The following is a 14,651-nucleotide window of genomic DNA, read 5'->3' as shown; positions in this document are numbered from 1 at the left end:
CTTTCCCATGCCACCCTGCCTTGGAGCCAGGCAACTAGAACTGAAACCTTCACACCCTGTGAGCTAACTAAACCTTTCCTCCTTTAACGTTGGGTGTCAGGTATTCTGTCTCAGCAATGAGACAAGTAACTCAGATACCTAGGAACCAGCTTTTCCCCCAAAGAACTCTGGTTGCTTTCAAGTGACTGGCATTTAGAATCCACTTAGATGGGAGGTATACATATTTTCAGAGGGGTGTTGTGGCTCCTAGATCCTCCCAGGGCACAAATGGAAACACATACAACACCATATCCACACACATCTATGCATAACCATACACATATGCATATACACTCATACACACAGTGAATGCACACAGACACATTCCCATGTGCATAACACAGATTCATACACACACATAAATACATGTGTCAATACACACATTTACATGTGTACACACATGCACATATATCTATAGCCATACACATACAGGCACACATATCCACACACATGATACATATAAACACTCACACAAATACAGTACACAGACATACACACATATGTGCACACAGATACGCATATATGTACACATATCCACACATATAAGCACATATGTATCTGTACACACAAAAACACATGTACCTACATGTGTGCATGCATGCATGCCCCTCACACTGATTTCTGTATCTATCTGTATAACACCAGCATCTCATTTTAAGTACCACAGGGTTCTGAGTAGGTTTTCTCCCTTCAGTGTCCGACTTCCATCACCTGTGTGACATTTGTTAAAATCATCCACCCCTCCAAGTAGAATCAGTCCTCTCTCCCACTGTCCCCAACTCTAGGCAGTGCTCTTTACCCTGCTTGGACGCCGCGTCTCCACCAGGCAGACAGGTCCTATTCGGTTGTCCTTGACTTACTTGGGCTCTGCAATCCCACACAGGCCACCCCTGCATGTCGATGCCCTACTCCCCAGGACTGGACTCCCACAGCACCATCCTTTTAACATTTCCATCACCTCAAAATTGCCTGATATATTCTGTGCCCCATAAATCTGTCCAATAGTGTAAGTCTACCATCCTGAGTGCTGGTATCTGCCTATTCCCTGACCCCCCTCTTCAATCACCTATCAAGCCTCATTTTACCTAGGAAACTCAGCCCAGTGAGGTTACCTTGCTTTTGTTACACTTATTTAATTGACACATATTATTTGTATATAGTTACGAACACAGCATAGTTTGTGTATTTGTACATGGAATGCATAATGTTCAACTGAAGGTAGGTAGCGTTTTCATCTTGAGCACTTATCCTGTCAGTGTGTTGGGAACCTCTCTTCTAGCTATTTTGAAATATATCATAGTTTGTTGCAGATTGTGGTTACCTGACTGTGCTGCAGAAATCCAGAACTAATTGTCTCCTGTCCAGCTGCATTTTGATGCCCAGTATCCAACCTCTCACCCACCCTTCCTCATCTCAGATAACCACTGTTCCGCTCTCTTCCTCTATGAGCTCAGCTTTATTTTCAGTTTCCACAAATGAATAAGAACAAAGAGTATCTGGTTTTTTGTGCCAGGCTTATTTCATTTACTATGATGAGCTCTAGTTCCACGCACTTTGGTGCAAATGATAGGATTTCCCTCGTGATCTTTTCTGGGTCTGAACAGTATTATGTGGTGTGTATATATGACATTCCTTCATCCACTCAACCACTGATGAATGCCGGTTGATTCCATATCTTAAGTAACCATACTGAAACACATGTGATATAACAACCTTTTCTAGTTGTCACCACGGAGGTGAGAGTCTTCCAGGATCCCCTGCACTGTATCCACAGAGGCAATTTTTCCCACTTTCTTGGAATATTCCTTTTGTGTTATGTACTTCTTGTAGATTATCTCAGTGAACCCCCCTCGGGCCCTATGTAGCACAGTAGGGTAACAATAATCCACAACAGTCTGTGAGCACACTGGTGTCCCATTTTACCTATAAGTAAACTGTGTCAGAAATTATGATGACACGACAGGTCAGACATTGTCATCTTTCCATGTCTGATCAAAATATCAGAAACCTGAAAGCAAAGGGAATCACATTCCTTTCATTTATCTCTATGCCCCTAATGAAAACCTGCCTGAGGGGAAAATGGGATGACAAAGTGTTGCTTCACCTAAATGGGAAGGGAAAGTGAGTGGGTGGGGGCTAGATTTTATCTGTCTACATCTATTCCTCACAGAATATAACCTTCTAAACCAAGGATCAGTAGGTGCTTTCTGAAAGGTGCTAAATAATGCATACTTTTTGTCTTGTAAGTTTGTGTGGTCTCTGTCACAACTCTGCTATTACAGTAAGAAAGCATCACAGACATTATGTAAATGTAAGAGCATAAAAACTACTTGTCTTCATAAATAAATGTAGCATTTGTAAATACAGTGCTGCACAGCATCGTCACGCCTGGACCCATGGTGGACCACATCCAGGACAATGGTCGCGTGACACGACAAAGTCATGGCCCAAGATGGTTTGCATAACTGCGCTCTGTGACTGCACGTGGATGAAATCCCCTCATGATGCATTTCTTAGGCTTGTCATGAAGTGATGCACGACTGTAACAGCATTCAGAAAAACAGCCAGGGACACGTTCCTCAATGGGAGGAGACTGGGTCCATTTCTACTATTTCTATAAACTCATTGTCAAGAATAACATCTGGCCTATGGCAGGTTATCCATTAATGTTTGGTGAATAAATAAATAAGCAAGCGTTTCTTGTGTGTTCATGGTAGAGAAGTAGTCCATGCAGCTTTGCTGACCCATCCAGGTAGAGCAGTTGAAGGGAATACAGGAGACTCCACTTAGGAAAGTGGAGGTCCAGTAGGGGTGGTCTTGTTCATTGAAGTCAGTGTGAGGAGAGAGATTTTCATGGGGGCATCCATCCAGGGCCAAAAGATGCAAACAATGTTCCTTTTTGCAACAGCCCTATGAGGCAACTCTGTGTTCTCCTTTAACTGAGGCTCCGAGAGTTGAGTTGATCGACTCCTAGAAAGCCATCGAGAAGCAGCATAAGGCCTACAGCCAGCTCTGCTGGGTTGAGATGCTCTTTAAGCACAGCTGAAGAGATGGGGACTTCCCCATCTGTAGAAACAACAAGGCCAGAACAGGACCCAGGAAATCCAAACAGGATGGCTTCTCCTGGATTCAGTGTTTCCCCACATGGAGTACTAACCTGCGTCCTGGCCTTCAGCGCCCTGTGAGTGCCTGCGGGATGGCTTTTTCCCTCCAGGGTCTAGAGCCTCCATGAATAACTTTCACTTCTCCCAAAAGTTCATGATCCTTTTCACTTCCTGATCTTTGTAAACTCATCCCCGTAGCAGAAACACTTTGTCTTCCGGCTATCAGTCCAACCCCTCCCTACAGTTCACCCCTGGAGGGATTCACTCCACAGCTGGATCGCTGGATCGGACGTCTTTCAGAGGGTTCACCCTTCAGACAGAGTTTCCGTTTTCAGCGGTTCTCCAACTCTGGACTGTGAATCCCCCTGGGCACTGAGCAGAGCTCGCCAACAGCCAGGAGCCTGACAAGGATGGGGACCGTGTAGGGAGAGGCAGGAAGGCGGGCATGGTTGATCAGAGCACAAGATATGGGCATTAAAAATTCTCCAACTGATATTAGCACAAACGTTTCTTTTCCATGAATTAAAAAAAGCTAGGCGTATAACTGTTTGGTATTTTTGCCTTTTCCCTTCCTTCTTTCCTTCCTCCCCCATCCGAGTTCCCTTTTCCTTTTGAACATTTTCTTCCCATTTCACAATATTTGGCGTACAATTTGGATCTTACTCTTTCAGCTTCTTACCCTAGAGACACAATACGATGTTTACACATGTAAATCTGACTTATTTCACTTACAAGTATGGTCTTAAATTGCATCCATTGGGGCTGGGGATTAACTCAGCGTCATAAGCGTTTGCCTGGCAGGCATGAGTTTGATCACGATCACAAGTTTGATCCCTGGTACCAAAAAAAAAAATTGCATCTATTTACCTTAATAGTTTCAAATTTGTCTCCTTTATGGTTGAGTAGTATTCCATTGTATAGAAAAACCAAATCTTTTTAACTGTTCCACAGTTGATGGGCATTTGGGTTGTTTCCAAGATTTAGCTAGTACAAACTGTGTGCTGTAAACATAGGTGCACATATATCACTGTGCTGTAATGTTTTTAATTTTTCCAGGAAGACACCCAAAAGGGGAACACCTGGGTCAAATGGGACCTCCAATCCTAATTTTTCAAGGACTCTCCACACTGACTTCCAAGAGTGCTTGCACCAGTCTGCACTCCCACCATCAGGGGCGAAGGGCTCCTTTTTCCCCACAGCCCCTCAGCATTTGTTATTGGTTGGATTCTTGATGTAGCCATTCTTTTTGGGATGAGGTCAAATCTCAGTGTGGTTTTAATCTGCATCTTGCAAATAACCAGTGATGCTGAACACTTTTTCATGTATTTATTTCCTATTTGCATTTTTCACCTGAGAAGTGTGTATTCATCTCAGATGCCCATTTTTAGATTGGGTTTTGCATTTGGGGAGTCTGACTTTTAAAAATTCCTCACATGGTCTAGATATAAGTCCTTTGTCTGAGGGACAGTTGGCTAAGATTTTTTCCCCACTCTATGAGTTGCCTTTTCACTCCACGGGTGGTTTATTTTGACTTGCAGAAGTTTTTTTTTTTAATAAGGTGAGATCCCAGTTGTTGATTCTTTGGTATTTCCCATACATGCTGGGTTTTCGAACCTGGTACATATAAATTAATTCTTCCTTGACCTCCTTTCCCACCCTCTATGCCTTTCCTGACTTTTCTAGATTTCCTTCATTTTCTTCTTGGTTTCCTCTGTAGAATGCTGCACTGTGTGACATTTGTTTGTTTTTTGTTTGTTTGTGTCTGTTTTTCTCAAGTGTGTCTCCCTTTCCTGGAATACAAATCTATGAGAACAGGGTTCATTTTCTTTACCGTCTCCTCTGTGCTGAATATCAGATGGCTGCCACTCAGTCATTGATAAATGAGTGGTTTCACAGGACAAGCTGCATGGTCAGAGAGCAAGGTCATGAGGGACTACTCAGCTGAACATTTACTCATGGCGTTCCACTGCTTTCTCAGGTTCTAGTCTTGTGCAATTTGTTGAGCTTGGATGGGGAAGGAGTCAGGCAGATTGGACTAAAGTTGCAGGTGCTGGACACGGGAGGAACACGAGCCAGAAGGTGCGACTGGTCTTCAGGGTTTGCATGGCTACTGATTTACACCACCTTAGTGGACTCTAGGGTTGGCTAAAGCTGAGCTCCGCAGGTGCTGTGGGTGTTGAAAATGGGTTACTGCTGAGCAACAGAGGGGTCATCGGACCACTCGACCCTCTGCAATTGGATGGCATTTAGTAAACTTGGTTACTGATCATCCTTTGACAGAAGAATCCAACTAAACAAACTTTTCTGTCTTAGGTGACACATGTAGCTGTATGTATTTAGAGAGCCCGCTGTGGTGTTTTAGTCCATTGTATACATTGTAAGGTGATCAAATTAGGGTGATTGACATCTAGTTCCTCATATACTTATTTGTTTGGGGTGATAATATGTAAAATGCAGCTATTTAACAATGTAGAAAGCAAATTTTACAATAATATTTTAGTGGAAAATATGACAAAAAATGTCCATATTTATCTAAAAAATGAAGAGGCAATGGTAGAGTTTGATCAAATAATTCAGTGAAGCACTTATGTATACACCAAAAGACCAGGGATCTAGCTCAGTGGCACAGAACCTGCCTAGCAAGGATGAGGTTGTATTCAAATCCTGGTACCCCAAAATAAAATAAAATAAAAATTTAAAAGTACACTGAAAAGCCAGCCGTGGGTGTGCATGTCTGTAATCTCAGCACTCGGGAGGCTGAGGTAGGAGAATCACAAGTTGGAGGCCAGCCTGAGCTACACAGTGAGTCCAAGGCCAACCTGACCACATAGTGAGACCTTGTCTCAGAAAGAAAAACAAACTACTCAAAAGGGAAGAACAACTGGGGTAGGAGGAAGGAGGAAAGGAAGAAGGAGAAGGATTTTATGTCTGTATATCTGTGATGGATAACGGTACTACTAATCTCTGTTCATCAAAAAGCACAGTTTGTGCTTCCATTGTTTGTTTGATCATTTTTATGCCTATATCTTGTAATCTGAACAACTACTTTGAAGATAACCATATACAATATATTAGCCCGTGTTAACTTCCTATTATGTTGTTTTGAAATTCTATATCTTTGTGTGTCTTCCAACTGGGCCATAAAACCTTATAATTCACAAGACAGCGAGTAGTGAGCACGAAGTGTGTTGATTGACGCCTGGGTGACTTAACCTTAGACTGATCATTGCGCACCTTTTAGAGACCGAGCGCCCACACCACAACCCCAAGCCTGCGTGTTTATTGTCCCGCGCCAACACCGCAGTTAACCTGAATAGAAAGAAGGGAGTGAAAGCGCAGGCGTCGCTCTTCTTCATTTCCCTTCCTCCTCTCATTATTCGTTTTTCTTTTAGTGGAGCCAGGATGGGACTGAACAGGAGCCGGAGAGTGGGTCTCGATTACAACGCAAGCAAGAAGCAGAGAACTGTGCGAGTTAAGTCAGGGCAGAGACTCAGAGGCTCGCGGTCCCCTTGCTGATGCAACGTCTAATGCAGACACGCAAAATAATGACAGCAAGGTGGAACCTTCTTAGCTCACGCAGCGTCACACGGTGAGGCGCCCGTAGCGGGTCACGGCAGAGATGCTGCGGCTGGACCCAGCACAGCGCTCTACTGCTGCCTCCAGGACTCCCGCGGGGCCAGCTTGGAAGGCCAGCGCGCTGCAGGAGGAGGCTGAGAACGGCTGACTTAAGGGAAAAGCGCCACCATGCGGCTGGTAGTTTGTGTCCAGGAGAAACAAAGCTGACAGTAGCTTAGCTAATCTCTCCCCCACCCTAGAGTTTTAGTTAGAACAGGACTCAGAGGAACTGAGTCCCTGGGAGGGATTTCATAAATCAGAGTGCCTGGAAGAGCAGGAGAGGGAAAGATGGTGGCAGGCACAGCACCAATTCGGCTGATGTACCTGTCAGGGCCTGTGGCCTCCTCCCTGGATGAAGGCCAGCATCTTCTCGAGATCCTTGGTACCTTTCTAGGGCTCCTCGGTGGACCATCCCTGTGCATTCATCCTGCCGGATAGAGCACACCACGAGAAAATACCCGATAACAAGCACACACCTGAAATAATTCCTGAAAGACTGGAAGAGGAGAGTGAAATCTGAATGCAGTGATGACGAATTATAAAAACGTAAGGTTTTTCTGTAGTTCAGTCAAACCAGGACACCGTATTAAAAGTGGAAATGGCTCGTGATGAGTCCTTCTGGTGTTTGAAAGTCTTGCGGGATTTTGTTTACGCTCTCAGCCAAAGAACTGAGTGTCCCATAATGTCACTGAGGAATGAAATGTCATCTGCTGGAATCCATGGCTCCTGCATGTAGAGCAAAGTGGAAGGAAGCATTACCTGGTGCCCCAGTTAGGCAGCCTGTGAACCCCACTGCCACAGGAGGTGATGAGGGTGAACGCTGTGGCTGGATTGAAGCGAAATGAAGAACTTTATGACCAACGGATGCATGTTCCAACTCTTCACACTAAAACAAACAGGGTAATCAAAGTGCGGCTTCATGGTGACCTCTCCCTTGTAAACATGAATATATAATTAGCCATGGAGAACCTGAGACATTTGCACCTCTCTGCCAGCGCTGGGCACTGCCCCTGTAGACGAGGAGATCCGCATGAGCACTCAGGGGAAGGCTGCTGTGGAATTACCTGTGTAGACGAGCTGAGTTACATGTGCACGGCAAGCACAGAAGAGAACCAGAGTCAGGATTTTTCTCCTCACCGCTCCCCGATTACCTCCTCCACCACCTCAGGCATTTCATGCTGGCTCCCTCCACTGACTGAAGTCACCAGTGGGCCCTGGCTGCTCCCCTGACGGAGTACCCTGTCCCTCTAGGTGTCCTCTGGGCTCCTACTTCAGCTCACAGAGATTCTCTGGGTGTCCTCTCAGAGCTCCCACACACCTGCCCATTCTCACCTGGGCTGGGCCATAAAGAGGTCTGAAGAATCCCCAGACAGTTTCCTTTTAGGCTGCTGTTCAAAAATACAAAATTTGAGGGTCCAGCTGGTGATGAGAGTACAGCAGACCAAGTCTAGGAACATTTAATTTCTAGATGTATTATCAAACAAGCTGAACATGAGGGTGTGTGCCTGTAGTTCAAACACTGTGGGAGGCTGAGGCAGAAAGATCTCCAGCTTGAGCCCATCTCGGGCAACTAAGCAACTTAGTGACACTCTGTTTCAAAATAAAAATTCCCCCCCCAAAAGGGTTGGAGATATTATTCAGTGCAAAACCCTGGGTTTAGTCTCCAAAAAGCAAGAATTTAAAATAGAGTGAAATAGAATCAAACATCCTTTAGTCATGTTCAATTAGAACTAAATGAGAAAAACAGTTCATAATACAAACATGCATTTTAGACCATATATTAAAGCTAAACAAAAAAGCTTGCCTAGAAGCTTTCTAAGTCAAGTTTTCTGAGTTGGGATCAGAAAGAAATGCTTCTTTCAATGACAGGTACTAAACTTTGTATTTCTTTTTTAAACAGACACTACAAGATTTAGCTTTGACTCCTTTAAGTGAGAACAATATTTATTTTGATTATTTATAGGCCATGCAACATAAAACAGTGTAGATGAGGAAAATATTCAAACCTTAGAAAAACCCAAAAATTATACCCAAACAACACAAAGAAACAAAAATACAGAAAATCAGAGAACTTGTAAAAAACCATGATAAGGGTGGCATTTTTCAAAAGGTAAGCAGAATCATCACCTGATCCATTAATTTTATTTCTTGGTATGTACCCCAAAAGATTTGGAGGTAGGGACTCAAACATTCAGATACTGGCACACAAATGTCCATAACAGCGTTAGTCACAATAATTAGAATATGAAAACGGCAAATATCTGTGGCCAAATGCACAGGTAGAATAATATGGCATAGACACACAGTAGAGATTTATTTGGCCGTACAGAGAAAAGAATTCTGCGTACACCAAAGCCTGGATGAACCTTGAGAACATTTGGCTAAATGAAATACACCAACACAGAAAGATGAAGGCCACCGGAGTCCACGGAGAGGACGCAGCTGGGACAGGTTTCCCAGAGGCTATAGCAAGAGCCCGGGGCTGCCCAGTGGGTGCAGAGCTTCTATTTGAGATGCGTTAGAAGTTACAGACCTGGGTGGGGTGATTAGGGATGCACTGAATGCTCTAAGCTGTATGTGGAAAATGGTCAGAACGGTGCATTTTGTGGTAGATATCTTTGGAAAGACTGATCGGTGCTCACTTCATGTGGTAAGATTGTGTTTAGTGCATTTATGTTGAGAATGGCAATTTAAATTGACACAACACATGGTGGAAAGATATGATGAATTTTTTATCATAATCCCCTTTGTTGCTACCTTTTGATTCTTCAGTTTTATTCCTAAGGACATAATTTTTAAATTATTTTTAAAGTTATTTTTAATTTTTATTTTATTTGTTTTGGTACCGGGGATGGAACTCACCACCTCACATTTGCCAGGCAGGCACTTCTGTGGCTGAGCTAAATCCCTGGCTGCATAGTATGTAACTTTTTCAAGTTTATAGTGAATATAATATAATGTCTGTGATGTATTAGTAAATAGAAAGCGTTATAAAATGGCATTATACCATGGGTGTAATTCAATTTGCATAAAAGAAAAATTTTCCAGTAACTTGAATTTTGATTAATGTTTGTGTTTGTAATTTTTTATTAACTTTAGTTGTTACTTTGTCTAAATAATAGATGCTAACATTTAGCAAAACTAAATATAATAAACATTTGAAATGTTAAAAAAAAAACCAACTAAACCTAAATTCATGAATGTGGAATACTAAGCACTGTGTGTGTGTGTGTGTGTGTGTGAGAGAGAGAGAGAGAGAGGGAGAGAGAGAGAGAGAGAGAAAGAGAGAGAGACTCAGTGTGCAGCTCAGGTTGGCCTTCCACTCACTGTGTAACCTAGGCTGGCCTCTAACATGGTGATCCTCCTGCCTCACCCTCCTGTGCTGGGATAACAGGCATGTGCTGCCACTGCTACCTTGACTACTGAGTTTAGAACACAAAACTCATACATTTGGCTCATGAGGCAACAAAAAGGATTCTGCGTGTCCACTGTGGCCTGCGTGCCACAGGTTCATCATCATTAGCACAGACCAAAGAATGATCGGATCCTTTCAGTAAAGCTTGGACATAAGACTTTTTAAGAGTCAAGCTACATACTTCCAAATGACCCTGAACAAAACTGAAGAATATTACTAAAGAGCTCAAAAGCATCTATCACCCAAAGGGTACAGTTCACAATGCCTGGAAACCAAAAAAAAAAAAAAAAAAAAACAAAAACAAAAAACAAAACAAAAAAAAAAACATTACCAGACACCCAAAAAGCAGGAAATACGAAGAGAGGAATATCAATTAATAGAATAGAAAGACAAGTGACATAAAGATACAATTAGTAGAAAATTTTCATACTATGATTTTTCTAAATCTGATTTTTTAAAATTTTATTTAAGGGGAAAAAGAGAAAAACACAAAACAAAACAAAGCAGTGTAAGGGTACACGTAATACAGAACTACAAAAAAAAAATAACAGTAAGAAATCACCTGTTAATAGATTACATATTATCATCTTAGAAATAGTTGCTCAAATCACAGTATCAAAGCATACAAGGTGGACATTCAAACAGGGAGACTGCAAACAGCTGTGTTCAATGATCCAAAAACATTGATATAGTCAGCTATTTAAAACCCCTAAATACACTTGCTGTTATATCCGTTATAGCTCTTTTTATTTTTTTCCCCTCTCTTTTTTGTCTGAGAAAATACTATACTTGAAGAGTTATAAAATGTAAAACACACGCATTAGTCTTCAGATGGAAACTATACCCTATGGATAGGACACTGGATGGGATTCACAGCAACTAGACACCGCAGAAGAAAACACCAGTGAACTTTTATGGTGCAGCAAATGAAACTCTCTAAAAGGAAACACACAGACACAGCACCTGAGTTAGCAATGGCTGCTGGAGGCTTCCAGAGTCAGGGAGCTGTGAGGGGGACCACCGAGGGACATCAGAGTGTGGCTGGATGAAGATCCGGGCCTCGGCCCACAGTAAGAGGCCAGGATCAGCCTGGACAGACAGAAACAGAGACAGAGACAGAGACAGAGACACAGAGACAGAGATAGACAGACAGAGACACAGAGACAGAGCCAGACAGACAGAGACTCAGAGATAGAGACAGACAGAGACAGAGACACAGAGGCAGAGTCAGAGACAAGACACAGACAGACAGAGACACACACACAGAGAGAGAGAGAGAGAGAGAGAGAGAGAGAGAGAGAGAGAGAGAGAGACAGAGACAGAGACAGAGACAGAGATTCCTGACACAGGCCGGGCAGGGACTACCCTCTGCGCTGAGGACGGTCTCTCTGTGGTGACCGCTGGTAGATCCCCCAGAAGACCCCCAAAACGAGAGACTCACAGTCTGCTGGGAGTATTTCAGTCTCTCCAAGAAAACCACACACAGCCCCCTCGCGGTCCATCCTGGTTCTGGCCCGGCGCTGCCATGGCAACGCCCTGGACGCCCAGACCTCCGGCGCTGCGCAGAGGGGCGCCTTCTCCAGGCGGGGCGGCGGGGGCGGCCAGGGACTGCGACCTGCCTTTCTGGGGGAAGCGTCTACCTCCCGCTGGCCGGCTGCCCCGAGGGCCTGTGCCCGTTGGGCGGACGCGGCCCCCATGCCGGGTCACCCCGCCAGCGCGGCCGGGGCACCCCTGCCCCGCTTCCAGTTCCGGCCACGGCTGGAGAGCGTGGACTGGCGACGGCTGAGCGCCATCGACGTGGACAGGGTGGCGAGGCAGCTGGACGTGCCGACGCTGCTGGAGAACATCAGGAACGTCACCTTCTGCAGAGTACAGGACGAGAAGTGCCCGCACTGCCACTCGGGGCTGCAGCCCGGGCTGCTGACGCTCATCCGCCTGGCGCAGCTCGCCGTCGAGCACCTGGTGCACTCGCGGGACTTCCTCGCCTCGCAGCTGCGGGGCCTGGAGGAGCGGCTGCGCCAGAGCCTGGGCGACTGCGCGCAGAGCAAGGCGCTGCTGGCCCAGCAGGCCGGGGAGCTGGAGCTGCTCAAGCGGGAGTGCAAAGGTGCCAAGAAGATCATCTCGGCCCAGCAGCTGCTGATCAGAGCCAAGGCCTGCTATTGCCAGGGTCGCCCTGCTTCTCTACAAAGCCACCTTCAAGGTCGCCACCCTGATGATTCTCGTCTTGAGGGTAAGGCCAAGACACAGACAGACGAGCTGCAGGAGGAGATCGAGGCGTTGAAGGCCCAGCTGCAGCTGACCAGGTTCCAGCTGGACGCTGCCCGGCAGGCCCCCGAGGTCAGGTTCTCCAAGGAACACGTCTTTCTGAGTTTACTGGATTTGTGGAAAGAAGAAAAGAAAGTGAAACTAGTTGGTGAAGTGGAAAAAGTCAAAGAGATGTTTATGAAAGAGTTTAAAGAGTTAGCTTCCAAGAATTCAGCATTAGAATATCGATTATCAGAAATCCAGCGGTCTAATACGCAGATCAGCTCCAACATGAGCTCGCTGAATGATGCACCCGAGCCAAAAGAAGACTGCTCCGATCCTCGGGATTTCTGAAGCATGATGAAGCTTGTTGACAGCCAGGGAAGCAAGTGGACAGTGCGATTGCCAGCTCTGCCTCAGGAGCACAAGAAGGACAAGGGTCAGCTCCTGCCACCTACCGAGAAACTGCAGGCCTCAGCGATAGACGACCTAACTGCAAGCAATGATTTCTACAAAAAAAGGATGGAAGACCTTTACCAGAAAGTCCAGGAGTAGAATGAGCTGATTCTCACACAGAGGCGGCAGATTAAAGAGCTGGCCACTAAGCCACCTCTCAGCAGGGTCAGGGAACTCAAAGGGAAGTCTTCAACAAGGCGAGGTGTTCGCTCTAAGTCAGCTACTCCAGCCTTCCCTGTGAGTATCTCAACCCCTCAGACTCTGCAAGCCAAACCAGATCTAACGAGGCCAGCCGAACCGGTATTCTTGTCGCACGTGCTGAGACCAGAAGGAGAATTTCCAGAGGAAGCAAAAGGAAGGGAAAATGAAGAGAAATCCAATTACTGGAGAAATTTAAGGAAAGCATTGCAGACGAAGCCTGATCGCACTAAGGAGATCAAAACACTCTTGGAACAGAGCTTGGTAGAGGAACTAGAAACCTGGGATATTAATGCAGACACACGCAGTATTCCAAACGATCTCTTGAGTATTGGGATGAGCGCGGTGGAATCAAGACACAAGGAAACAAGACAAACAGCGATCAGGCAGCAGATCCGAGAGTCCCTTCAGCATGAGCTGAACTGTAAACTGGAACAGCGAACATTCCTGCCTTCAGACAGGCGCAGTGGGCCTCGGGTGGACACCCATCAGGCTGCAGAAGTCCTCAGAGCATCCCAGCTTCCTCCGCAAAACAGACAGTCGGTTACGCAAAAACCTGCTTTTCCTGAGAAGACGGCTGTCCCAAAAATTCAGAAAAATAGCATAGGCCATTTTCCCAGGAGGTCTGCGTCTGCTCTGAAGCCTGTGTTGGGTTCACAAGAGGAGCTGGGTGAGGGCGGGTTCATGCAGGCTTGGGCGTCTCCTGAGTCACCTCTCGAGCAGTCTTCTCCAAGCAACAAGGATGGCATCAGAAAGATCACGGTCAGCAGTGGCACGGACGGGACAGATGGGAGCAAAACTGTGGGCCCCGACGTTTCTCCCGAGCCCACAGGAGCCTGCATGGAAACACTAGTGGAGAAAGTCGGAAAGATGGTGTCCCATCACAGACATGGGAATAAACCAGCCAGGGGGATTAACGCTGCTGATGTGTTGATGACAAAGGAAGAAATACAAGATGAACTAAAGTGCTTAGATGTGGAGGACGACGACTGGGACACACAACCCCTGGAGGAAGGGACACCTACGAGAAGAAACCTGGGGAAGAGCTGGAGGACCCTCCACTGGTGAAGAATGAATTGAATTCAACTCAAGTGCGGAATGCCTGGGGCGCCCTCTAGCGGGACCAGGGAAAACAACCGAATATTTCTAAAAAGAGCTAAGTGAGACCCACTGAAGTGATTACAATTCTACACATCGCAGGATTCTCCCAGGAGCCAACAGTGTTCAGCACATGATTCTAAAGCACCTACCTTACAGTGTTTCCCTCATTATCAAAAAATCTGGAGGAGAGAACAATGGTCTATTTAATGGCACTTAGTTCTGCACTGAAAAAGAAACTCTCAATGGTATTTGAAAGTGTGTAAAAGTGTTTCACTTCTGCAGCTGAAAACATTTCATTAGTCATAAAAATATTTTGTTCAGGATGGTACCCTAGTGCTGTGTATTTTTTAACAAAATTTTTAATGAGAACAAAATTTCTCACTTGTAGCAGTGTTTGGTTACAATGGTAGTAATTTTTAGAAATATCTTTTGTGTATTGCCATATTGGAAAGTTTGATATTATAAAATTGTGCTAGTCT

General features: G+C 45.2%; 1 protein-coding gene across 1 annotated transcript; it reads left to right on the top strand.

Annotated features, from left to right (window-relative positions):
• Positions 1-11,724: 11,724 nt before the first annotated feature.
• On the top strand, positions 11,725-14,330 carry LOC134471229 (cilium assembly protein DZIP1-like). The gene is given in 2 exon segments (XM_063229294.1): positions 11,725-14,083; positions 14,086-14,330. Coding segments are annotated over 2 exon segments (2,319 nt in total). The 5' UTR covers positions 11,725-11,868; the 3' UTR covers positions 14,190-14,330.
• Positions 14,331-14,651: the final 321 nt, after the last annotated feature.

This window comes from Cavia porcellus, unplaced genomic scaffold (genome assembly GCF_034190915.1).
Source record: "Cavia porcellus strain 051 isolate PalLab524CR breed Dunkin Hartley unplaced genomic scaffold, mCavPor4.1 scaffold_17, whole genome shotgun sequence".
Classification (NCBI taxonomy): domain Eukaryota; kingdom Metazoa; phylum Chordata; class Mammalia; order Rodentia; family Caviidae; genus Cavia; species Cavia porcellus.
This window is presented reverse-complemented; position numbering and strand designations above follow the sequence as displayed.